General features: G+C 52.9%; 1 protein-coding gene across 2 annotated transcripts; it reads left to right on the top strand.

Annotated features, from left to right (window-relative positions):
* Positions 1-263: 263 nt before the first annotated feature.
* FURIN (furin, paired basic amino acid cleaving enzyme) lies at positions 264-25,494 on the top strand. 2 transcript variants are annotated; one of them, XM_070763542.1, is made up of 16 exons: positions 264-397; positions 7,926-8,228; positions 16,842-16,940; positions 17,649-17,744; positions 18,159-18,287; positions 18,489-18,565; positions 18,751-18,839; positions 18,925-19,097; positions 19,182-19,394; positions 20,689-20,789; positions 20,883-20,986; positions 21,087-21,204; positions 22,015-22,194; positions 22,285-22,409; positions 23,112-23,228; positions 24,169-25,494. In XM_070763542.1, exons 2-16 carry the CDS (start codon positions 8,049-8,051, stop codon positions 24,726-24,728), a joined length of 2,361 nt encoding a protein of 786 aa, XP_070619643.1. In that variant the 5' UTR covers positions 264-397; positions 7,926-8,048; the 3' UTR covers positions 24,729-25,494. The 2 variants fall into 2 exon arrangements, with proteins under 2 accessions (XP_070619643.1, XP_070619644.1); XM_070763543.1 differs by lacking the exon at positions 24,169-25,494 and adding an exon at positions 23,652-23,858 and having other exon boundaries at positions 268-397.
* The last annotated feature ends 526 nt before the right edge of the window (positions 25,495-26,020 follow it).

Below are 26,020 nucleotides of genomic sequence, written 5' to 3'. Positions count from 1 at the left end.
GCTGGGGGCTCCTGCACCGCTGCTTCGGCCCCTGACCAGGCCCCCGCCGCCCGGCGGCCCCCCGGCTCTCTGCTGGCTGTTCCTGGGCAGAGGAATCGACGGCGCCGCCGGTGTCCCCGAAGGGACCTCGGAGCCGAGCCGAGGAGGAGCATCGCCTTCCCCGCCACGGCGGAGGAGGGCGGACCTGCCTGGCTGCGAGGGGAGGTGCCGGTGTGGCGCCGCCCCACCGCCCGCGCGTCAACTCGCGTCAGGCCGCTGGCAGCCTGCGGGGCGGGGGTAGCTCGGCTGGGCTTCCCGGTCCGCCTCCCGCCCGCCGCGATGACGCCGCTCCCGCTCGCCCAGGGGCCGAGCGGGCAGCCGCGGTGAGCAGAGCGGCACGAGCCCCGCGGACTGGAAGGTAAGGCCGAGGGCGCGCGGGGGACACCGGCTGGGCCGAAGGCCGCCTCGGGGTGGGGGTGGGGGGAGCGGGCGGTGGAGCTTCCTTGCGCGGGGCCTCCGGGCGGCTGTCGCCCGCTCGCCCTGCCCTCCGCCGGGGCCCCCGTATCCAGACGGGGGGGGGGGGGGCGCGTCGCTTTCGGGCCAGCCGGGCCGGTGGGGAGGCCGCCACTGCGGTGCAGCGAGCGAGGTGCGTGCAGCCCCGGGACAGCCGCCCCCCGCCGGGCTCCGAAGTGCAGGGCTGGCGGGCCCCCCGGGAGGGATCGGGCGGCGCGAGGCTTCGGTCCTGGGCGGGCCGGGCGCCGTCGCGGAGGGCTGTGCGGCCGTCTCGGGAAGAGGCAGCGGAGAGCCAGGAAGGCCGCCCGCAGGTCCCGAAGCCGGGATGCCTGCGGAGCCGCCAGTGAGTCACAAGCCCTGCGAGGGCGGGGAGGGTTTCGGGGTTGCGGCCGCCCGGCCCGTCTGACACCCGGCCTTCGTGAGAGGGGGGGGGGGGGGCGGCGAGAGTGAAAGCGGCGGCCCCACGTCCGAAGGGCCGGAAGTTGCCCCTCTTGACGAGTTAAGGCCGCTTCTTGCCCAAATCTCTGACTCGGTTTTTCTCCCGAGCTGGAGACCGCCGAGAACGGGTCTGGTCCCAAAGAGCCTTCCTGTTTGGCCTGGTCAGCCTCTGCCCAAACGCTTTGCCCTTGCACACACACACACACACCCTCCATAGCCTTAGAGCCTAAAAGTGGCTCCCGCTGCACCTAGGACTCTTCCGGGCCTCCTCCGGTGGTCTCAGGCGCTCAGGTGAAGCGGTGGCTGGCTTTGGCCACCGTAGAGTACAGCAGTGTTTCCCAACCTTGGAACTTGAAGATATTTGGACTTCAACTCCCAGAATCCCCCAGCCAGCGAATGCTGGCTGGGGGATTCTGGGAGTTGAAGTCCAAATATCTTCAAGTTGCCAAGGTTGGGAAACACTGGAGTAGAGCCATGCAAACCATGCACAGGAACTCCCACCCCTCTCGAGGGCTCATCCTCTGCATGGCTGGGGTTCTTATTTGTTACTTTTGGAGTATAAAGTATTGACTCAAGTTTGACTCAGCCTTCCATTCTTCCAAGTTGGGTAAAACGAGGACCCGGATTGTGGGGGCAATAGGCTGGCTCTGTTATAAAGTGCCACTGCTAACAATGTTGTAAGCCGCCCTGAGTCTAAGGAGAAGGGCGGCATAAAAATCGAATAAATAAAATAAAGCGTGTGGGGGGCAGAGAGTCAGCGGGAAGGAAAGAAGGACAGTCGAGGGAAATAAAGGAGATTTTAAGGCTCCACTGCTGGGGGGGAGAGTGGTCTCCTGAAACAAGGCCTTACCCTGCCTGCCCCTCAGTCGAATCCCCCTGCGGGCTCCTCCATCCCCAGAAGAGGTGCATGGTCGCTCCCTCCCTCCCCCTGCCGCCCCTCTCCATAGACTCGGAGTAAGTGGGCTGTCGAGAAGCTCTCTGGATTGAAGGGCTGATCATCTGATTTCGGGCTTGCACCTGCTTATTTGGGGCCTGAACAAGCAGGGCCTGGGACGTGGGCCTCTGAGCCGAGATGAGTTCGGTGGTTAGGAAGTGGTTGTCTGCTCAAGCTGCTGAAAGGACCCGAGTGTATCTGTACTTTCTCATCTTGGTTGGAAAGAAAAAGCCTCAGCACACCTGTGCCGGGACATTTCTGTGTCTCCCCATGTTCTTCAGTTGCTCAGTCCTGCTAACCCAACGCCTAGGTTAATCATTGAGAAAATGGCTACTTGTATCTGCCAAGAAAGTACAAATTGGTGCTGAGGTAGGAATGCCCAACATGAGTGCTTTGGAAACAAAGCATGGATCCCAGCGACCGATTAGGTCCCACAGAGTTGGCCTTCTCCGGGTCCTGTCGACTAAACAATGTCATTTGGCGGGACCCAGGGGAAGAGCCTTCTTTGTGGTGGCTCCAGCCCTCTGGAACAACTCCCCCCAGAGATTAGAATTGCCCTCACCCTCCTTGCCTTTTGTAAGCTTCTTAAAACCCACCTCTGCCGCCAGGCATGGGGGAATTGAGATATTCTTTCCCCCTAGGCCTTTACAATTTTATGCATGGTATGTTTGTATGTATGTTTGGTTTTATAATAAGGGGTGTGTTTTTTTTTAGTTGTTTTAGTATTGGATTGTTACATGCTGTTTTTACTACTGTTGTTAACCGCCCCGAGTCTATGGAGAGGGGCGGCATACAAATCCAATAAATAAATAAATAAATAAATAAATAAATAAATAAATAAATAAATAAATAAATAAATAAATGAAATGAAGATGCATAAATTTAGATTGATTAAAAAAGAAGAAAATGGAGAAGGAATGGTGGTTGACCCAAATGACAAAATTAGATTTTAAGAAGGTAGCATTAGATAAGCAGCATATGTCTAAAATAAAGAGTTGTATGTATAGAAATCATCAACATTGCTAATTTAGAAGAGACACCGATGGATTCAAAGTGCACAGGAACAAGCTTTCAGCCTGTTAAAGAAGAGATGAATTAGGATAATAATCACTCAGGAATGTAAAGGAGGAAGAGGAAGTAAAAAAGTGTAAGGAGTAAGAAGGTAGAGGGAAGAGATGGAGAAAGAGGGAGGGGAGTGTAAAGAGGTTAAGAATGACGTGAACAGAAATATAAAATAGGTGCAAAATAATATATTGGTTTGAGAATGATTGATAAAAATGTATCATTGTGTATATTATTGATATATTTTACAGTACAGTGATCCCTCGATTATCGCGAGGGTTCCGTTCCAAGACCCCTCGCGATAATCGATTTTTCGCGATGTAGGGTTGCGGAAGTAAAAACACCATCTGCGCATGCGCGCCCTTTTTTTCATGGCCGCGCATGCGCAGATGGTGGAATTTGCGTGGGCGGCGGGGAAGACCCAGGGAAGGTTCCTTCGGCCGCCCAGCAGCTGATCTGCTCGGTAGCGCAGCAGCAGCGAGCAGACGAAGATCGGGGTTTCCCCTTTGCGTGGGCGGCGGGGAAACCCTGATCTTCATCTGCTCGCTGCTGCTGCGGCCGCCCAGCAGCTGATCTTCCCTGGGTCTTCCTCGCTGATGCCCCCGCTCGCCCGCCCGCCGCCCGTCAGCAAGAGGGGGAGAGATAGAGAAAGAGAGAGAAGGAAAGAAAGAGATGAGAGAGGGAGGAAGAGAGTGTGAGAGAGGAAGAAGCAAGATAGAGAAAGAGAGAGAGAAAGAAAGATGAGAAAGGAAGGAAGAGAGTGATGTCATCGGGTGGAAAAATCGCGATATAGCGTTTCGCGAAGAACGAGATCGCGAAAATTGAGGGATCACTGTATATGCATTGATATGTACGTGGAAATTGTGGAGAAAAAAATAAAGATTATATATAAAAAGTTTTTTGGTGCACCATCACTAGAGGTTTTCAAAAATAGACTGGGCAAATATTTGACTGGGATGTGTGAGGTCTTCTGCCTTGAGCAGAAGTTTGAACTAGAAGTCCTCCAGCTATCAACCTTCACACGCCCAGTTTAGCGAAGGGGGGGAAAGTCCTGATACGTCACATGACACTGTCGTGACAACCTGAGTTGGACACCCCTGTTCTAGCCTATGATTCTAAAGGCTCCAAGACAAGGGAATTTGTTTAAATTGAGTGTGAGTGTGTTTGTGTGTGTGTGTGAGAGAGATGTGACTTCGTTGGTGGGTTTTGGAGAAGTGTCAATGCCAAAAGGGATTAAATTTTGGGATTGAATTCGAAACGAAATTGGATCTTCAGGGCAAAGAGACAAAGAGTTGGCCTTCTCCGGGTCCCATCGACTAAGCAATGTCGTTTGGCGGGACCCAGGAGAAGAGCCTTCTCTGTGGCGGCCCCGACCCTGTGGAACCAGCTCCCCCTAGATATCAGAGTTGCCCCCACCCTCCTTGCCTTTCGCAAGCTCCTTAAAACCCACCTCTGTCGTCAGGCATGGGGGGATTGAAATTTCACTTCCCCCTAGGCTTATAGAATTTATACATGGTATGCTTGTATGTATGATTGGTTCTTTAAATTGGGGTTTTTAAGATTATTAATATTAGATTTGTTTACATTGTCTTTTTATTGTTGTTAGCCGCCCCGAGTCTTCGGAGAGGGGCGGCATACTAACTAACTAACGAACGAACGAAAGAAAGAAAGAAAGAAAGAAAGAAAGAAGAACTTTCAGCTGCAGGTTTCTAAAAATCTATTAAAATGCATGTTTGGAGTTAATTCATTAGTCCAGAGGCAGCAAAAGAGAGAGGGTCCCAATGAGGGTCTTCACGTATTTAGCTCAGGAATAACAAAGTTGAAAGGAACTTTGGAAGTCTCCTAGTCCATCCCCCTGCTCAGGCAGGAAAATCGAGGATGCCAAAATCTCAGTGGGATTTCCCCTGGGAAAAATGTCAGAATAAAAATGCCCATGTAACACCAACACTCCGCAGTCTGCATTGGTTGCCGATCAATTTCCGGTCACAATTCAAAGTGTTGGTCATCACCTATAAAGCACTCCATGCCAACGGACCAGGGTATCTACGAGACCGCCTTCTGCCGCACGAATCCCAGCGACTGGTTAGGTCCCACAGAGTGGGACTTCTCCAGGTCCCATCAACAAAACAATGTCATTTGGCGGGGCTCAGGGGAAGAGCCTTCTCTGTGGCGGCCCCGACCCTCTGGAACCAACTCCCCCCGGAGATTAGAATTGCCCTCACACTCCTCGCCTTTCGTAAGCTCCTAAAAACCCATCTCTGCCGTCAGGCATGGGGGAACTGAGATATTCTTTCCCCCTAAGCCTTTACAATTTATGCATGGTATGCTTGTTTGTATGTATGTTTGGTTTTATAAATAAGGGGTGTTTTTTTTAGATATTTTTAGGATTGGATTTACATGCTGTTTTTGTTGCTGTTGTTAGCCGCCCCGAGTCTGCGGAGAGGGACGGAATACAAATCAAATCAAATAAATAAACAAACAAACAAACAAATAAATAAATAAATAAATAACACTTAGAAGGGACCTTAGAGGGGATTCTACCCCAGTGTTTCCCAACCTTGGCAACTTGAAGATATCTGGACTTCAACTCCCAGAATCCCCCAGCCAGCGAATGCTGGCTGGGGGATTCTGGGAGTTGAAGTCCAGATATCAAGTTGTCAAGGTTGGGAAACACTGTTCTACACCATTTTAGAAAGTGGTCATCTTGTCTCTTCTGAAAAACCTCCAACCCCACAACTTCTGGAGACAAGGTGTCCCACTGAATAGTCCTCCCTGCCAGCAAGTTTCTCCTTAGTTTTAATAATAATTAATAACAATTTATTACATTTGTATGCCGCCCCTCTCTGTTTTGTGTGGCTTCTCTCGTTATTCAGTTTCCATCCATTGCTTCTTGTTGTGCTTTGGAAAATACATTGCCCACCCCCTCCTCCCTCTTTGTGGCAGCCCCCCCCCAAAAAGCCTGTTTTGTGATCTGCCTATCACATTCTTGGACCATGTATGTGATCCATATCCTCCTTCCAGGGGTCCATGAAAGTCCATCTGTGGCCTGGTATGTCTCCCCCACCCCCTCTGCTGACACTGATCCAGGGAGAGGCCTCTCTGCTATGAGACAGGTGGCCTGAATCGCACCCCCCCCTTTTCTGAAGGTGGATCAGTTACTCAAACTAGCCAGAGAATGGGGAGCTTCCTGGTAGCCTCTGCCACACACACACACACACACCGCTGTCTGTCATCCGGGGCAGAACCTGATTAGATTAGATTAGATTAGATTTATTGGATTTATATGCCGCCCCTCTCCGCAAACTCGGGGCGGCTCACAACAATAATAAAAACAGCACATAATAACAAATCCAATGCCCACCAATCTAATTACAATTTAAAATTAGTAATGTCGTAAAACAATCCCTATATATATAAAAAAACAGGCACACAGTCAATCAATCAACAAAACAACATGGGCAAGGGGGAGATGTTTTAGTTCCCCCATGCCTGACGGCAGAGGTGGGTCTTAAGGAGTTTACGAAAGGCAGGGAGGGTGGGGGCAATCCTAATCTCAGGGGGGAGCTGGTTCCAGAGGGTCGGGGCCCCCACAGAGAAGGCTCTTCCCCTGGATCCCGCCAGACGACATTGTTTAGTCGACGGGACCCGAAGAAGGCCGACTCTGTGGGACCTAACCGGTCACTGGGATTCGTGCGGCAGGAGGCGGTCCCGAAGATATTCTGGTCCGGTGCCTGGTCCTCGGTCAGAATGGCATTTCCTTGGGTGACAAAAACGGCCCCCACCTGTTTCCTTGAGCTCAGCTCCCCAAGAAAGGTTCTTGAGTGAGTCGGCCAGCTTGTTCTACTGCTGGAGAGCTCAACTTTTGGAGGGGGGAGAGAGCTGACGTTTGGTGCAGGGCCAGGCAGGAAGGCCAAGCATGGCGCAACGAAGCCCCGTGGCTGGGTAGAGTTTCCCTGTTTTCTGGCTCGCTTGACCTTCGCTCGGCTGGGGTGACCTTCTGCTCGGTCGTCTCTCTGCTGACTCTTCAGCCTTGAGAGCAGAGGAGCCGCGGCCTCCCTTTGGCTGGAGCCCAGGATCCTCTGTGCCGAAGCACTTGGGCAGGAGGCAGGTTTTTGGGTCAAGAGGTGGAGGTGAAGCGCAAACAGGGGTTGCCCAACGGGAACCGATGCTGCCCCGTGCCCTGCTGAGTCAGCAAAAGAGGGTGGGGGCCAGGGGGCTTGATTGAGGGGGTTCTAACTTCTAGGCCCATTATCTATCTGTCTGTCTATCTATCTATCTATCTCTATCTATCTATCTCTATCTACAGTATATCTATCTCTATTTATCTATCTCTATCTATCTATCTATCTATCTATCTATCTCTATCTGTCGGTCTATCTATCTATCTATCTATCTATCTATCTCTATCTATCTATCTATCTCTATCTATCTCTATCTATCTCTATTTATCTATCTCTATCTATCTATCTCTATCTATCTATCTCTATCTATCTGTCTGTCTATCTATCTATCTCTTTATCTATCTATCTATCTATCTATCTATCTATCTATCTATCTCCTCTATCTCTATCTATCTATCTATCTATCTACCCGTGCCATAGGTTCGCCATCACTGATATAGAACATGCTTACTGTACAGCTTTCCTTTTTTTCTGTAAACTCCTTATGAGATTGTTTTGATCCCAGGGCTCCAAGGCAGTGTTTCCCAACCTTGGCAACTTGAAGATATCTGGACTCCAACTCCCAGAATCCCCCAGCCAGCAAAAGTCCAGATATCTTCAAGTTGCCAAGGTTGGGAAACACTGCTCCAAGGAAAGCAATAACATAGTAGGTACAACACAAAGTTATTTGAGAGTCAGGGTTTACTTACTAAATGGGTAACTGCTCCTGTTAGCAGACGTTGGGCCTGGCCTCTGGCTGCACCCTGCTTTTCTCTCCTTGACCTCTTGGGCTGGGGGGGGGGCCCAGCCTGACCCCTGTGCTTTCCTTTGGTCCCCAGGTGCTGTGCAGCCGACGCCTGGCCCGGAACCGGCCCCCATGGTTTCGCAAGCCGACTGAGCCCTGGCTGGGCGGCGCGAGGCCCTCTCCTGGCTGCCCAGCTCGGCTTCCCCTCCTGGCTTTCATGGATCGGAGGCTGTCCTGGCTGCTTTTCTGGTGGGCGATGACGGTGCCCCTGGCCTTCCTGGTCAGCGAGGGACGCGGCCAGCACATCTACACCAATACCTGGGCTGTCCTGGTGCCTGCTGGCCTGCAAGAAGCCGAACGGATGGCCAGGAAGCATGGCTTCCTCAACCTGGGACCGGTGAGTGACTTCCCCACCGCCTCCAAGCCACTGCATGGACATAGAGGTTTGCAGGCTGTGCTGCTGGAGGGAGGGGCTGTGTGGGGGTTGCTTTTCCTGCTGTGGGGACTCTTGGGGGAGAATGCCCTGGGATGTTGGGATACCAGAGGAGCCACACGACATCCCCGTGTGCAGCTCTTGACCCCAGGAACAGTGGGGGGTCCCCTTCCTGGCCCTCGCTGGTCCTGTGTCCTTGGTGGTCCCTGAGTTTGGCTCTGAGCTTGTGAGCATTGGGTGACCTGGTGAGATCACAATCTCAGTGCTTCTGAACCGAGCACACCGGAGTGGACTGAGATGGACTGTGTTGAGGACCCCCGAGGTCAGCCTGAAGCTAGAGGGAATCTTGTGGACTAGAAGGCTTTTCTTGGCTGGGCATCCTTTGCTTTCATGGCTGGTTTTTTGTGTTGACTTCTCCTTTGGGGAGCAACTCTGCTGGGCTGCCGTTGGGTTGCCTTTGCCCGTCACAAGGGCCTGGCAAGGGGGCAGTGGCAGTGCCCTTCCTTAGGACGTTTGGTGTTGGCTCTTTGGAGGACTGGTCAGCTGTGGCAGAGGCAGCAGGCCCTTATCTTTGCATCGGTGGTGTTGGCTGAGGGCCCAGCTGCCCAGTGTTGATGCCGGATTGAAGCCGCTTTCCCTTGGCAAAGCCAGGTGGCGGTGACGTCAGTCCCCACCCGGTCTTCTGGCCTTGAGGCCAACGAGGGCTCCCACGTCACTGTTGGGTGAGGAGCAGGCTCACCGCTCACCGGAGGCTTTGACAAAGACCGTCTTTCACAAGTTTCTTAAGAGACAGACATTTGTTGCGACACGTCTTGGAGGATCACTGTGCCCCTTCTTCAAAATCTGGAGTGTTTCTTCGGAAAGGTGTGTTATGTAAGGCATCATCCGCTACACAAACGGAAGAGGGAAGGAGAGAACAGCAGGAGAACTGAGAAAATTGCTGGAGGTGTTTGGGGAGTGAGCTGGTGTGTAAGAAGCCTTGGACTGGTTTTAATCCAGAACAAATGGATCAATGGACAAATCACCTACTCCCCTCCCCTCCTCTCTCCCTCTTCCTTTCCTTCCCTCCCTCCCTCCCCCTCTTTACAATTGTCCTCAAACTTTGCATTAGCAGTGGTTTAAATGGGCTAAGATTAGACAAGAATGAAATACTGTTCATGAAAGTTAATTTTTGTTACAGTTTGAGCCTTAGCTTTCCCCTCCCATTTCGTTTTTAAGGATTGGAAGTTTAAAATAATGGATAAAGGTACTGAATGACACTAGCTCACATACTTCTAAGAAACTGTAAACCAGAGGTCTTCAAACTTGGCAACTTTAAGACTTGTGGACTTCAACTCCCAGAATTCTCCAGCGTGCCATGCTATGCTATGCTGGCTGGAGAATTCTGGGAGTTGAAGTCCACAAGTCTTAAAGTTGCCAAGTTTGGGGACCCCTGCTGTAAACATTATAGATGCTTTCAAGAGAATTGCTGAATGGAGGCCCCCAAGGTACAGCTGCTCAACAGATTGAAGGAACAGTTATTAGATTTGCAGTTAGCACAAAGGTGGAAGAATGACCCATGCTTCAGATCAGGGGTAGGCAAACCTGGCTCTTCTATGACTTGTGGACTTCAGCTCCCAGAATTCCTCCGCCAATCATGCCAGCTCAGGAATTCTGGGTGTTGAAGTCCACATGTCGTAGAAGAGCCAACTTGACCTACCCCTGCCTCAGATGAACTCAGAACAAAAGAGGAGAACCTCCACAGCTCAAAATTGCTATGATGGGAAAAACTAAAAATTGCAAAAAAAAGATCTAGGCAGGCTTAAACAGTTGGTAGAAATGAAAAGGATGGATTTGAAGGGGGAAAATAATCCAGTGTTGTTCTTTGAGTAGGAAAACACAAGGCGCAAACAGAGGAGACAGGAAACATAGAAACATAGAAGGTTGACGGCAGAAAAAGACCTCATGGTCCATCTAGTCTGCCCATATACTATTTTCTGTATTTTATCTTAGGAAGGATCTATGTTTATCCCAGGCATGTTTAAATTCAGTGACTGTGGATTTATCAAGCACGTCTGCTGGAAGTTTGTTCCAAGCATCTACTACTCTTTCAGTAAAATAATATTTTCTCACATTGCTTTTGATCTTTCCCCCAACTAACTTTTGTTTCCCCTTGTTCTTGTGTTCACTTTCCTATTAAAAACACTTCCCTCCTGGACCTTATTTAACCTTTTAACATATTTAAATGTTTTGAGGAGAGCTGGCTTGGCAGCCATCCACGGCAAAGGCACCTGCACCCACGCGGGCAATGGAGCTGCCGAAAAGCCCGGGCTTGCCGGAAGGGAGCGTGGAGGGTGCATTGAGCCCGGCTCACAGGAAGCAACGGTTTTACTCCACTTGGTCCCAGTCAGGATTGGGAAGTTCTGAAAAATAAGATAATTAGGACCCAAATACAAATGACATCAAAGAGGAAGAAAAACGGGAGAAATGCAAAGCCCAAACAAAACCAAAAGGAGAAGCTTAAAAGTGGGAAGGGGGGGGGGGCTCAAGGGACGAAAAGCAGAAACATAGAAGACTGACGGCAGAAAAAGACCTCATGGACCATCTAGTCTGCCCTTATACTATTTTCTGTATTTTATCTTAGGATGGATACATGTTTATCCCAGGCATGTTTAAATTCAGTTACTGTGGATTTAGCAACCACTTCTGCTGGAAGTTTGTTCCATGCATCTACTACTCTTTCAGTAAAATAATATTTTCTCACGTTGCTTTTGATCTTTCCCCCAACTAACTTCAGATTGTGTCCCCTTGTTCTTGTGTTCACTTTCCTATTAAAAACACTTCCCTCCTGGATCAAAAGCAACATGAGAAAATATTATTTTACTGAAAGAGTAGTAGATCCTTGGAACAAACTTCCAGCAGACGTGGTAGATAAATCTACAGTAATTGAATTTAAACATGCCTGGGATAAACATATATCCATCCTAAGATAAAATACAGAAAATAGTATAAGGGCAGACTAGATGGACCAGGAGGTCTTTTTCTGCCGTCAGACTTCTATGTTTCTATGTTTCTAACTTATTTAACCCTTTAACATATTTAAATGTCCCCCCTTTTCCTTCTGTCCTCCAGACTATACAGATTGAGTTCATGAAGTCTTTCTTGATAGGTTTTATGCTTAAGACCTTCCACCATTCTTGTAGCCCGTCTTTGGACCTGTTCAATTTTATCCATCTCTTTTTGTAGGCGAGGTCTCCAGAACTGAACACAGTACTCCAAATGTGGTCTCACCAGCGCTCTATATAGCGGGATCACAATCTCCCTCTTCCTGCTTGTTATACCTCTGCAGCCTTCCACCATTCTTGTAGCCTGTCTTTGGACCCGTTGAATCTCAAAGAACAGCCACAATCTGTAAGGATGGAGTCAGGAGGGCTCAGATTCGGAATGAGCTGAGTACCAAAAATAACCCCAAAAGGTTTTGAGAAAGTTGATCTGCGGGGTGGAGAAGCCAGTGAGATGGTGAAAACGTGAATTGCATAGTTCCTGTTTTGCACCTGTCTTTTTGCAAAGGGAAAAATAAATGTCCCATTAAGTCAAAAGGGGCAGTGGGTTAATGAAGACCAAATCCAGACCAAAATAGGCAGCCAGTGATGGGAGAAGTCCTTGCTGCTGTGAAGCAATGTAAGTCTGTGATGGATTAGAGCAGTGTTTCCCAACCTTGGCAACTTGAAGATATTTGGACTTCAACTCCCAGAATTCCCCAGCCAGCGAATGCTGGCTGGGGAATTCTGGGAGTTGAAGTCCAGATATCTTCAAGTTGCCAAGGTTGGGAAACACTGGATTAGAGGCCAAGGGGATAAACTGGTAGAGAGGAACTCAAAACCACAGAGAACATCTGGACTGAAGATTTCAAGAGGACATTAGTTTGTTTTTCGAAAAGCGGGAAAACTGGGTCCTAGAAACTACCAAGCCATCCGCTGGACATCCGTAAATCCTAGAGAAGGAACAGAGTGATGACCAGAAGCCCACATGGGTCACTTAAAAACAGGCTGTCAGTCAGTCTGTCTTTCTGGACACAGTGGCTAGATCAATGTTTCTCAACCTTGGCGGTTTGAAGATGGGTGGACTTCAACTCCCAGAATTCTGGGAGTTGAAGTCCACCCATCTTCAAACCGCCAAGGTCGAGAAACACTGGACTAGATCATCAGAGCAAGGAAAAGCTGTGGAGGTTGTATATTTAGACCAGTGTTTCCCAACCTTGGCAACTTGAAGATATTTGGACTTCAACTCCCAGAATTCCACAGCCAGCAAATGCTGGCTGGGGACTTCTGGGAGTTGAAGTCCAAATATCTTCAAGTTGCCAAAGTTGGGAAACACTGATTTAGACATCAATGAAATATCTGACCAGGTTGACCATAACCCTTTTGATGAAATGGAATTGTGTGTAGGATGGGCAGCCCATCGCCAGATGGTGGGCCTGTTGAACATCTATGTCCAACAGCTGGCCCTGAGTGGCACTCTGTCGGCAAGGAGGAGGGGACTCTGCCAGGGGTCTCTGGGGACACCAGCCTTCTTCAGCTGACCCCTCAGAGTTGTCAGGAAAGACTTGGATGAGGGGACAGGAGGAAAGGTCAAGCAAATTGCAAGGCGACAAAGCTGGGGGGGTGGTATTAGATGCTTATGATCTTATGGACTTTGGGGGGGGAGCATTTACCATGGAAACGATGGGGAGGGGGGGTTGTATGCTGTCCACAGGTAATGGTACCTCTCGGGTTCTTTTGCTCCCCATTCCCTTTGCCCTTTTCTCTCTCTCTCTCTGGGCATTTGACCAGTGCAAGATGAATGCAGAGAGGCCTCAAGGCTCCTTGGGATTTTAGCTCTGGGGGAAAGATCAAAAGTAACGTGAGAAAATATTGTTTCACTGAAAGAGTAGTAGATCCTTGGAACAAACCTCCAGCAGACGTGGTTGGTAAATCCACAGTAATTGAATTTAAACATGCCTGGGATAAACATATATCCATTGTAAGATAAAATACAGGAAATAGTATAAGGGCGGACTAGATGGACCATGAGGTCTTTTTCTGCCATCAGTCTTCTATGTTTCTATGTTCCCTGGCCCCGTGGCCACAGCCATCCCTCTCCTTGGGCCTAGGGGGAAAGGGGCTGGCAAGGAGAGAGGACACGGGTGTGTGTGTGCCCAGAGGGTCCTTAGTTGATGGAATTCTCTTCCAGAAGAGGTCGTGACAGCTGTCATCCTTGATAGATTCAAGGCAGGATTAGACAGATTCATGGATGCCAAGTGTATCATTGGTGGTTATTGAAACGGATGTCCATGTGCCACTTCTATGTTGGTTGAGGCAGACAGGATTCCCTCGAGTACCATTTGTTGGGGGTCAGGGGAAAGGGAGGGTCTTGCCTTCTCTTTCTGCTCAAGATCCCCATGGACAATTGGGGGGCCACTGTGTGACGCAGAATGCTGGACTCGATGGGCTTTGGCCTGATTCAGCATGGCTCTTCTTAGGTTCTTATGGGTGTGGGGGAGAGTGGGTCGAGGGGACGGAGCTGGCTTGTGGGGAGACCTTGTAGGGGCTGCCTGGAAAGCAGAAGCCACCACTTCACACCCCCCACGGAAGTCCTGCTTCCTCTGGGGCCCTTTTCCTCTCGGGAAACTGAGGCTCCTCTTCTTTCTCAGTGTGGGAAGGTCCCTGTTGGAACTGATAACACCCCCACCCCCCCTTGTCTGTCTGCTTGGCAAAGCGTTTCATCAGCCCAGTGCAAACAGGCCTCCTGCCCATGACGTGGGCTCACGACAGGGGCCAAGTCTTTTGGAACATGTTGCGGTCAATAGAACAAACTGACCCAGTTACGTAGATAGCTCAAAGGTGATTCTTCAGAACTTCAGAAGAGAAGGATTATGGGGTAGTGATTTCTGACAGTCTCAAAATGGGTGAGCAGTGTGGTCGGGCGGTAGGAAAAGCAAGTAGGATGCTTGGCTGCATAGCTAGAGGTATAACAAGCAGGAAGAGGGAGATTGTGATCCCCTTATATAGAGCGCTGGTGAGACCCCATTTGGAATACTGTGTCCAGTTCTGGAGACCTCACCTACAACAAGATATTGACAAAATTGAACGGGTCCAAATACGGGCTACAAGAATGGTGGAAGGTCTTAAGCATAAAACGTATCAGGAAAGACTTCATGAACTCAATCTGTATAGTCTGGAGGACAGAAGGAAAAGGGGGGACATGATCGAAACATTTAAATATATTAAAGGGTTAAATAAGGTTCAGGAGGGAAGTGTTTTTAATAGGAAACTGAACACAAGAACAAGGGGACACAATCTGAAGTTAGTTGGGGGAAAGATCAAAAGCAACATGAGAAAATATTATTTTACTGAAAGAGTAGTAGATCCTTGGAACAAACTTCCAGCAGACGTGGTTGGTAAATCCACAGTAACTGAATTTAAACATGCCTGGGATAAACATATATCCATTGTAAGATAAAATACAGGAAATAGTATAGGGGCAGACTAGATGGACCATGAGGTCTTTTTCTGCCGTCAGGCAGATTGGCAGCAACTGTTTTTTCTGCAGTGCTGATTATCCTCTGAAGTCTGTGTCGGTCCTGTTGGGTTGCAGCACCAAACCAGACAGTTATAGAGGTGCAGATGACAGACTCAACGATCCCTTTCTATCAGCAGCTCCTTGGGCAGTTTGTGCTTCCTGAGCTGGCGTAGAAAGAACATCCTTTGTTGTGCTTTTTTGATGATGTTTTTGATGTTAGGTGACCATTTTAGGTCTTGAGATATGATAGAACCTAGAAATTTGAAGGTCTCTACTGTTGATACTGTGTTGTCTATTATTGTGAGAGGTGGAAGGGTGGAAGGGTTTCTCCTAAAGTCTACCACCATTTCTACGGTTTTGAGTGTGTTCAGTTGTAGATTGTTCCGGTCACACCACAAGGATAGTTGTTCAACCTCCCATCTCTGCCTTTCGTATTTCATTTTTTTCAATTGTTATTATTGTTATTAAGTCAAATCCAATTTTCAACTTCTTCCCAAAAATTTTTTTCCATCACTCGCCTCCGTTTTTTTACAGCTTCAGCACATATCTTTAATTTTTCCTTCCCAGTGACCGCCGGAGCTAGGGATGATTTGAAAGTCCTCTCCTATCGACGCCAGCCAAGGAGGCTGTGCCGGCTCCCTGGGGGGTTTGCCATCCCACCGTCCGGTGCACATCTGCCCCCCCTCCCCCAGTACTAGATGGTTCTAAACAAACCAGGTCTCCAAATGGTCAACCCCTTCTCCCCAGAAGCAGCTGGAGTTTGTTGTCCTTTACGGACGCTAGCTTGGCCCCCTGCAAATTTATCTCTCGAGGAGCACTAGCTGAAGCAGCCTGGGAAACTTTGGCTGGGCTCTTCGAGAGAGAATAATAGTAATGATAATAATGATAATAATAATAATAGAAACATAGAAGACTGACGGCAGAAAAAGACCTCATGATCCATCTAGTCTGCCCTTCTACTATTTTCTGTATTTTATCTTAGGAAGGATCTATGTTTATCCCAGGCATGTTTAAATTCAGTTACTGTGGATTTAGCCTCTTGAAATTAAAAGCCACCCCTCCCCACTTAGCCTGGGAAAACAGTCTTTGCCTGCGTGTTGAGATCCTCAGTCATCCAGGTCGTGGCTGTCCCAAAGGTGCTTTTTCAAGAGGCTTTTTTAAAAAGACATTTAGTGATCATACAAAACTTCTTCCTGTATTTTTTTATTTAATAAAACTAGTGTTGCTTTAAAAAAATAAAGATCTTTTTTTACAGGATATTCTTGTTCCCTACCTTTAATTTCCATGTTTGCTTTTGTTTGTTTATAGCTTACAATCATATCCAATACTAGAAAAATCTAGTAAATTTTCAATTTTCTTAAAACTTCACCTCTAAGGATATTTTTGAATTAGAAAGTTCCTTTTCTAGGAATATGGCCTGCTGCAGCTTATTTCCAGCCCCCTCTGGTGGCCGAAGAAAATAATGGCAGTTCAGGGTTTCTCTTTTGGACAGAGCCAGCTCCATTTATTGAGGGATCCAAACCAATCAGTACAGAGCTAAATAAAAGCAAATAAATAAAAAAAAATTCATAAATAAATAAATGTTCATAAATAAATAAATAAAAGTTCATAAATAAATAAATGTTCATAAATAAATAAATAAAAGTTCATAAATAAATAAATAAATGTTCATAAATAAATAAAAGTTCATAAATAAATAAATAAAAGTTCATAAATAAATAAAAGTTCATAAATAAGTAAGTAAATAAGTAAGTAGATAGATAGATAGATAGATAGGTAGATAGATAGATAGATAGATAGATAGATAGATAGATAGATAGATAGATAGATAAATAAATAAACAAACTATGCTTGTTTGGGAGGCAGAATGTGGGGGGCATCTCCAAAGGGTGAGGGAGGCTGCCGGGGCAGAAGGGTGGGGGGCATCTTCCTGCTTGTGGGGAACCGTGGCCTCCTGATGCCCCCGCCAGTCTTTGACCACCCCCCACTCTGGGACCCGCTCTCGAGTGACCCCGATGTGCTTGCTTGGCTCCTCAGATCATCGGAGACTATTACCACTTCTCCCATCGGGCTGTAGCCAAGCGGTCCCTCTCGCCACACCGGTCCTGGCACAGCTCCTTGTCCAGGGAGCCGCAGGTACGGATTCTGGCCCCGTGGAGTTGGCCCCGGAGGGAGAGGGCTGGCCTGGAGGGCTGCATCCTGAATCTGGCCCCCCGCATGCCACGGGCCTCTTCTCTTGCACGCGGGGACAGGGATGTCTGCCGTCCTGGTCCTTCCCCTGCCAAGTCTTTGGGGGAGAAGTCTGGGGGGGGGGGCTGGCAGTGGGGACTGGAGGTGCTTAGTTGGGTTGCTCCCTCTGACTTCTCTTCCGGCTCCACGGTGGGTGAAGTAGGTGAACCCAGGAAACACGAGGCTGGGGGAGGCTGGGCTTCACCCCCTCTGTGTTGAGCAGAGTCCCCGGGGTCTGCAGGCTGAGCCGGGAGGGGGGGGCTTGTTTCCTGAGCGGATCAGGGCTGCCAGGGTCCTCCTGGGAGAGAAACAAGGCAAGGGAAGCCCAAGAAAGGAAAAGCTTCCTCCGCCCCACTAGGCCAAGGCTGGACCCGAGCAGCCTCCACTGGGCTTGCTTAGCTGTAGAGAGAGTTGTTCTTCTTTGCTTGCTTGGACAAGAGCCCCTGGCCATGAGCTTGGCTGGCAGGGGCTTTCCGTGGCCCTCTTGGCTTGCAGCCCTGGTGGAGTCCGATGGGAGGGTGGCTGTGTGCTAGCAGGGCTCCAGACTGGCTCTTTAGACCGAAGGGGCTGGTCTGGCCCCTGCAGAAGCCTGGCAGCATGCCCGTCTCTCCCCAGGTGCTGTGGTTAGAGCAACAGGTAGCCAAGCGCCGGACCAAGCGGGATGCCTTCACAGAGCCCACAGATCCGAAGTTCCCCCAGCAGTGGTACCTGGTAGGTGAGGCAGCTGCCTTGGGGGCCCAGATCGGGGCTGGCCGGGGGAAGAAGGGGGAGGCTCGGTGGCTCCAGCCAGTGGGACAGAGGCTGGGAGAGTCCCAGGGGCGTTCTGTCTGGTGTCCAGCAAGGGCCAAGGGCAGCTGGGGGAAGTGACCGAGTGGGCCCTGCAAGAGAGCAGCACAGACAAGGGGTGTGTGTTTGTGTGTTGGGGGAACCAAGAGGGCTAGCAGGGCCTTCGGGGGAAACGTTTGAAAAGAGGGGCAGGGCCTGTGAGATGGAGCCCGCCGGGGGAGGTTGCCTTGAGATTGTCTCTGAAGGACAGTGAGTGGGGGGCAATGCAAAGGCTCTGGGGGCTCTGACGCCCGGGCTCTGAGGGTCCCCTCCTGGGTCCGCTGCTCCCCTTTCTTGCAGTCCAACAGCAACCGGAAAGACCTGAACGTGCAGGTGGCCTGGCAGCAGGGCTACACGGGCCGCGGGGTGGTGGTCTCCATCCTGGACGACGGCATTGAGAAGAACCACCCGGACTTGGAGGCCAATTACGTAAGTGGAGGAGAGGAGGGGCTCTCCTGGGAGGGGGGGCAAAGTCCTCGCAGGGCCCCAGCTGCCTATCGCTGGGGGGCCCACACCGCCCAGTCTCCCCGCCTTCAGCCATGGCCTCGGGTGAGGGGCCTATGTCTCAGCGGCCAGTGGGCTGCTCTCCGGGGTGACTGGCCTCCTGAGGAGGGGTCTGCCTTTCCCTAGGACCCGGAGGCCAGCTTTGACGTGAACGACCAGGACCCGGACCCTCAACCTCGCTACACGCAGACAAATGACAACAGGTTAGCAGGGGTGTGTGCTTGTGTGGTGAGGAGTTTCCAGGGAAGATCCCCCCTTGGCCCGTGCAATGGCCATGCTTGTCCAAGAACTGCCATCTAGAGGAAGGGGTCATTGGTTTGTCCGTGGCGTTTCCGAGCCGTCTGCCCTCCTGGGCAGGCGTGGCCTCAGCCTTTTCTCTCCGTTGTAGGCATGGCACTCGGTGCGCTGGCGAGGTGGCCGCGGTGGCCAACAACGGCATCTGTGGGGTGGGCGTGGCCTACAACGCCAAGATCGGAGGTGAGGGGGTCTCTCGGGCTCTTCCTGGTACTGGGCGGGGCCGGCGGGCCAGAGGCAGCCAAAGCAGCGGCCCTATTCGTTCCAGGCGTCCGCATGCTGGACGGGGAGGTGACCGATGCAGTGGAAGCCCGCTCCCTGGGCCTGAACCCTGACCACATCCACATCTACAGCGCCAGCTGGGGCCCCGAGGACGACGGCAAGACCGTGGACGGCCCGGCCCACCTTGCTGAGGAGGCCTTCCGCCGGGGCGTGAGCCAGGTGAGAGGGCGGGCCGGGCTGGTGGGGGCAGCCAGGGCAGACCCCCGCGAGGCAGCCCTCCGCTTCACCCCACCCTTTTCTCAGGGCCGCAATGGACTGGGCTCCATTTTCGTCTGGGCCTCGGGGAACGGCGGCCGAGACCGCGACAGCTGCAACTGCGACGGCTACACCAACAGCATCTACACCCTCTCCATCAGCAGCACCACCCAGTACGGCAACGTGCCCTGGTACAGCGAGGCCTGCTCCTCCACCCTGGCCACCACCTACAGCAGCGGCAGCCAGAACGAGAAGCAGATTGTGAGTCCCGCCTGCCCCCAAATAACCCCCCCCCCCAGACTCCGAAGACGCAGTTTGGAGCCCAAGCCCAGGATCACGGGCCCTGCGATGGCTGGGTTGCGGTAGCTGGCCGTGGGGGCCCCGTTGGGGCAAGAGAGGGTGGGTGGCTCAGGGCCTTGAGGGCGGGAGGGAAAGACAAAGGCCCCGAAGGGAGCGTGGAAAGGATCCGGGGGTGTAAATGGCTTGGAGAGACTGGGGATGTGGGGGGCAAGGAAGGAGGCCAAGGAATGAGCGAGAGAGGCGAGATGCCGCCAGCAGCCAGGACAGTCTGAAGCTGTCTGAGTTTCTTCCTTGCAGGTCGGGGTGGCGGGTGGGGGGGGTGTAGAGAAAACCAGAAATTGCACCTGGTCACCTGCAGGCATCCATGGCGGAGGGAAGCCAGCCAGTGTTCCCTCTAATTTTTTTTGGGGGGGGGGCGGAAAAGTATAGTGTCTGAGCGGGCGGCACAGAAATAATGAATGAATTAATTAATTAATTAATTAATTAATTAATGAACAAACAAACAAACAAACAAACAAACAAATAAAAAACCCACCCTGTTTTGCATCAGAGAATTTCAAAATAAAATACTGTACTGTGTGTCTATAACAGTGAGCTCATAATAGGGCAACTCTATCAATATCAAAATGCCACTTAAATAGTTGAGCTAGTTTCAAACTAGATTTTGATTTTCTTTCTCTCTTCCTTACTCCCATTCTTTTTCTTTCTCTTTTCCTTCCTCTCTTTTTTCTATCTGTTTCTCTCTCTTCCTCTCTTCCTCTCTCTCTCCTTCCCTCTCACTCTTTCCCTCTCGGCTTCAGGGCAGGTTTGGAAAACTCTGAGTTGATGATGATTTTTAAGTGAGCGATTGCTCACTGCTCAGCTTAGAGGGAACTATGGAGCCAGCTACATTTCCTTGTGGTTGGCTCGTTACAACAAAGCCAAACCCACCCACCCAGTTGATATTGAAACACCTCCAAAGTTTGGGGAGTGAAGGCCCCTCCCTTCCTTGTCTTCTGTGGCTGGACAGAGACCCTCCACCTGTGGCTTCCCTCTGCCCAAAAGAGAGCAGGAAGCAACGGGGCTTTCGTAGGGGTTTCTGCCCAGCCGGCCAAGGTCGCTCTGCAGAAGTTGAATGGGCGTCTTCCACCAGTTCAAAGAGGGGCCTGCAGGGGGCGCCCACGGCCACCGAGGGGAGTCCGCAGCCTCTCATAGGGCAGGGGGGGATTCTGAGCTGGCTGTGGGTGTCGGTGCCATGCCTCTCTCCGTCCTGCAGGTGACGACTGACCTGTGGCAGAAATGCACCGAGTCCCACACCGGCACGTCCGCCTCGGCCCCGCTGGCCGCCGGGATCATCGCCCTCGCCCTGGAAGCCAAGTGAGGGGGGGAGACGGGGGAAGGGTGGTGGGGCCCACGCAGGCCGGGCCGGGAGGAGCTGCCGCTGACGCCCCGCCTGCCTCTTTCCCGCAGCAAGAACCTGACCTGGCGCGACATGCAGCACCTGGTCGTGCAGACCTCCAAGCCGGCCCACCTCAACACCAACGACTGGGCCACCAACGGGGTGGGACGCAAAGGTAGCCCCGGGGGGGGAGGGCGGGAGGGAGGGGCATGCGGTGGCAGAGGCCCCCTCTCCCTGTCACAATCAGCCCTGACGCCCGGCCCCTCTCTCTACAGTCAGCCACTCCTACGGCTACGGACTGCTGGACGCAGGCGCCATGGTGGCCCTGGCCAAGAACTGGACCTCGGTGGGGCCCCAGCGGAAGTGCGCCATCGACATCCTCCCAGAGCCCAGGTGGGGGTCGGCGGAGGCCTGGGGGTGGGGTGGGCTCAGCCACCCCAGATCAGAACTTGGGGCCTTGACAGTCAACCCACATTCATTGGGGTGGCAAGATTCTTTGGATTCTTCGGAGAAGGGTGGCATACAAATCTAAATTAATAATAATAATAATAACAACAACAACAATATTTTATTTTTTATTATTATTATTATTATTATTATTATTATTATTGGCCCCCTGGGGCTGTTGGTGACCCTCCCCGCCGGCTTCCCACTAGCAGAGTCAATGAGAGGAGTTGGACCTGCTTGATGGCTGCCTGATTTACTTAATGGCCATCTTGACACCCCTGGCAAAGGAGGACATCAAATTGGGGGCAGCTCACTCAATGGCCACTTTGCTTAGCAGGATAAATTCTGGTCCCAAATACCGTCAGTTGACGGCTGCCTGGGAGTATGAGGAGCGCCTGTCCTCTCTGCCCCCCCCCCCTCTGGCCCCCTCCGCCCTATGTCAGGAATCCCACAGGACATGTCCTGCCCCTCCCAGCCAGGGCCGGCCCTTCCCAAGGACCCCCGGCTGCCCTGGCATGAGTGACAGACCGCTTAGGGTGCTGCTGACCACAGGGTCTCTCTGGGGGGCCCCCAATAGAAAAGCCACAATCCCAGCGGAATAAATTAAGCAACAGCCACCGCAAGGGGACTAACTCAAAGGCAGCCAGCTAGCCAGCACCCCTCTCAAGGAAGGGGGAGGGATCTGCCCCCCACCCCACGGGGCAAGGGGCCCTACAGCGGCTGCCTGCCTTACCCACGTGTTCTGGCCCCCTGCAGGGATATCGGTAAGTGCCTGGAGGTGCGGAAGAAGGTGGAGGCCTGCTGGGGGGACGCTAACTCCGTGGCCCGGCTGGAGCACGTCCAGGCCAGGCTGACCCTCTCCTACAACCGCCGCGGAGACCTGGCCATCCACCTGGTCAGCCCAATGGGGACCCGCTCCACCCTCCTGGCTGCCAGGTAAGCTGCCTCCTGCCCCTCACCCCCCCCAGCCCGGAAGACCTCCCAGCCCCTGCCTGGCCCCCCCGTCACCTCTCTCTGCTCGGCCAGGCCCCGGGACTTTTCGGCCGACGGCTTCAACGACTGGGCCTTCATGACGACGCACTCGTGGGACGAGGACCCGGCTGGCGAATGGGTGCTGGAGATCGAGAACACGAGCGAAGCAAACAATTACGGTGAGCGGCTTTGTCATTCAGCGTTTCCTCAAAGGGACCCCTGTGGCCGCTCTGGGCCCAGCGGAGCGAAGTGGACGTTAGGCAGACCATCCCTGACCGCACCACTTAGAAACGGAGGTTCCAGGCCTGGCCTTCCATGCCCGCCATGTCTCTCTGCCCGGGCCTTTGGCAGGCCAGGCTCTGCCCCCCTCCCCCAGTCTGCCCTGGCATCCCGGCCAGCCCCCCCGCAACACCTGGACACTGGGGCAGCAACCGAAGGAAGGGAAGGTCAGCTGGGGCAGCAGCAGCAGCTGAGGGCAGGGTGGCCGAAGGGGCAGGGAGGGGCTGGAGGGCACAGCCCACACCACAAACACAGACCGGTTCCCAGTCACAGGATCAGGGCATGTTGCAGTGGCCATAACTTTGAGGACCAGTGCCAACTATCATAGTAACTGAACGGTCATTCAGCAAAACACATTTTAAAAAGCGTACATGATTCAAAGGCTGCAAAGGATGGTCCAGTCACTGCACCAATGGCAGCGATGGCGGCAGTGACAAAGGGGCCCCCTTGACAAGGCTGCACAACTTCCCTTTTGTGCGGGGTGGGGGTCCAGCCCCCCCTCCTCCCCCAGGGGCTGGGAGTGCTGGCTTCTCTGCCCTGGGGCCCCGACTGGCAGGGGGGCTGCTCCTGGGGGCTCACCCGCCCTTTCTCTTCCTTCCCAGGCACCCTCACCAAGTTCGTCCTGGTTCTCTACGGGACAGGCCCCGACCCGCCTGACCTCTCCAACCAGTTTGAGAGCAGTGGCTGCAAAACCCTGGTCACCAACCAGGCCTGCGTGGGTGAGTCCCGGGAGCTGCTTGGGGCTGGCCTCTCTCCTGGACCTGAGCTGGGGCTCACTGCCTGGAGGGCCGGTTTGGGGCTGCTGGACAGGTTGGACTCAGTGGGGGCCTCCTTCACACACCCCAAGGGGAGAGAGGGAGGGAGGGGGAGTCCCTCCTCACTGACCGCTCGCCTTCCTCTGCTCTCGCCCGGCTTCTTCTGGTTGGACCCCCCTCTCTGCTGCTCCCTCCACGTCCCCCTCAGAGGGCCGGTTGGTCAAGGACCCCTGAGCTCCTTGCCGCCCGGGCCGGGAGTGGAGGCACCGAGCTGCCACAGGACGGAGGGCTGCTTGCGTGGGCTCTCTTGGACCTCCAGGTGGCTCCCTGGACCCGGCCTCTGCTTCCGGGTCTCCAGGTGGCTCCTCTCCTCCGTCTCTCATGCAGACTTTTCCTTTCCCTTCGTTCAAGTGGCTCCTGTGTCACCTTTCTGTTCCGTCCGTTTTGAGGTTCGTCCACCTGCTAATGTTCCATTCCTGCATTTATCCTTGTCTCCCTTCACTTCTTCTCTTCTGTGACGGTTTTACTTCTGACGCCACCAAAGAGCCGTCCCCTTGCCGGCCCTCCCGCCTTCCCTCTCCGGCTCAGCCTCCCCAAGCAGGCCATGTCTGCTGCCTTTTGTAGCTCAGGGCTGAACTTTGCGCCTCTGGAGGCTCTCTGGGGCTTGGCGGTTTGTTTCGTGGTCTGACTAGGCAAATCTCACCAGGGCCAGAAGGGACTGGGGTTGCTGGAGGGGAGGCGGTCCTGGGTCACTCCTGGCCGAGAGCCACAGAACGTGAACCAAATAAGTAGCGGCATGAAGGCTGCCCCAGAGACGTGCCAGTTCCCCACCCGTGGCGTAGAGGGGGGGAAAGCTGGCCAGCCACGCCCTGCATCTTCTCTTCTCCTTTGGTTTCTCCCGCAGTGTGTGAAGAAGGCTTCTACCTCCACCAGAAGACCTGCCTCAAGACGTGTCCGCCTGGCTTTGCTCCGGCCCTGGGACCGCCCCCTCTGGGGAACAGCCTGGACCCCCACCTGCTGCAGCCCTGGCTCTGCCTGCCCTGCCACCCGTCCTGCGCCACCTGCCTGGGCCCCTCGGCCGCCCAGTGTTCCTCCTGCCCGGCCCACGCCCACCTCAACCGTCAGGACCACACCTGCTCCCACCAGACGCAGAGCAGCAGGGCCTCCCCGGCGGTGGGGGCAGAGGGTGTGGACCCCGCCGGCCCCGCCTCCAACTTGCCCCTCCTGGTGGCCGGCTTGAGTTGTGCCTTCATCGTCCTCGTCTTCGTCACCGTCTTCCTGGCGCTGCAGCTGCGGTCGGGGCCCTGCCTGCGCGGCTACAAGGCCTACTCGCTGGAGAGCGGGAACCTGGTGGCCTACAAAGGGCTGCCCTCCATCCTCTGGCAGGAGGGGCTGGAGGGGGAGGACGAGGAGGAGGAGGGCGAGGGCGAGAGGACTGCCTTCATCAGGGACCAGAGGCTTTGATGAGCCTGTAGCCCCAGGCGGGGCAGGACGGGCCTCCCTCCGGGGCTCCTGCTCTCCTCTGGGGCTGAGCCCCCCCTCCCCACGGGTCTTACGGGCCTGCTGCTGCTGCTGCTGCTGGAGTCACTCTCTGCTGGTTTTGATTCACCAAAGTTTTTTTTAAAAACTAAACCAGTCTGTGTCCTGTCATGGTGGAAAGGAGGAGGGGGGGCCTGGAGGAACGTCTGCCCAGATGGGGGCGGGGTTTCCAGCTGCCCCCTGCCATGGCCACCGGCCCCCCTCCCCTCTTCCCGCGGGATCGGCTGCCCCCTCCCGGTCCCTGGCTGGGAGGGGCAGCCAGGAAGAGTATTGGGGGGGTGCGCCTGGCTCAGTGCAGAAGGGCTGCCCGGCCCCCTCATCCCCCCCCCCGCGAGCAGGTTCTCTGGACCTTGGAGGGGCGGCCAGCCGGCTGGCTTGCTCACCAGCGCCCCCTGGCAGCTGCTCCCTGGACCTGCCGAGCGTTGCTGGAGCTTCCACCTTTCCTACGTGCCTTGTTGCCCCCCACCCCCTCGGATGACAATCTCTGGCCGCCACCGTCCTCTGGAGCTGCCTGGTGGGGGTCCTTCGGTTGGGGCTGCCCAGGACACTTTTTCTATAACTTTTTTGGTGCACAAATGATTTCTTGTAATTTGAAGAAGGAGCCAATTCCTGGGGCCAGTTTTTTTAATTTAATGGATGTGGATATAACTCTAGAGAGATTAAAGTTTATTAAATGTTGGAACTATGCAAACCTGGTTTCTCCCGCTGTATTCTCTCGCCAGGAGCCTCCGTCGGCTCCTAAGCCGTAATCCAGAACCAGGATACCTCCCCTGCTGACCAAGCACAGAAATAGCGGATTCTTTAGAGCAGTGTTTCCCAACCTTGGCCACTTGAAGATACAGTGATACCTTGTCTTACAAACTTAATTGGTTCCGGGACAAGGTTCTTAAGGTGAAAAGTTTGTAAGACGAAACAATGTTTCCCATAGGAATCAATGGAAAAGCGATTAATGCGTTTGTAAGACGAGGTATCACTGTATTTGGACTTCAACTCCCAGAATTCCCCAGCCAGCATTCGAATTTCACCCCTGCCACCAAGCCTCCTGGGGGGACAGGCAGACTTTCCCCAGACTTTAGTTTTCTGGGTTTTCAAACTCCAAATAAAAGCAGATAAAATTCAAGGGCAGAAGCTAATTGTGGAATGAAAATATTATAAATTTATATTAAGGGCGTTGACCCAGCTGATTATTGCAGCCTGGAGGTGTTCAATAAGGATTG

The sequence above is a fragment of the Erythrolamprus reginae genome, chromosome 10, assembly GCF_031021105.1.
Source record: "Erythrolamprus reginae isolate rEryReg1 chromosome 10, rEryReg1.hap1, whole genome shotgun sequence".
In the NCBI taxonomy this organism is placed as follows: Eukaryota; Metazoa; Chordata; class Lepidosauria; order Squamata; family Dipsadidae; genus Erythrolamprus; species Erythrolamprus reginae.
The sequence above is the reverse complement of the archived record's forward strand: the minus strand, read 5'-3'. Positions and strand labels throughout refer to the sequence as shown.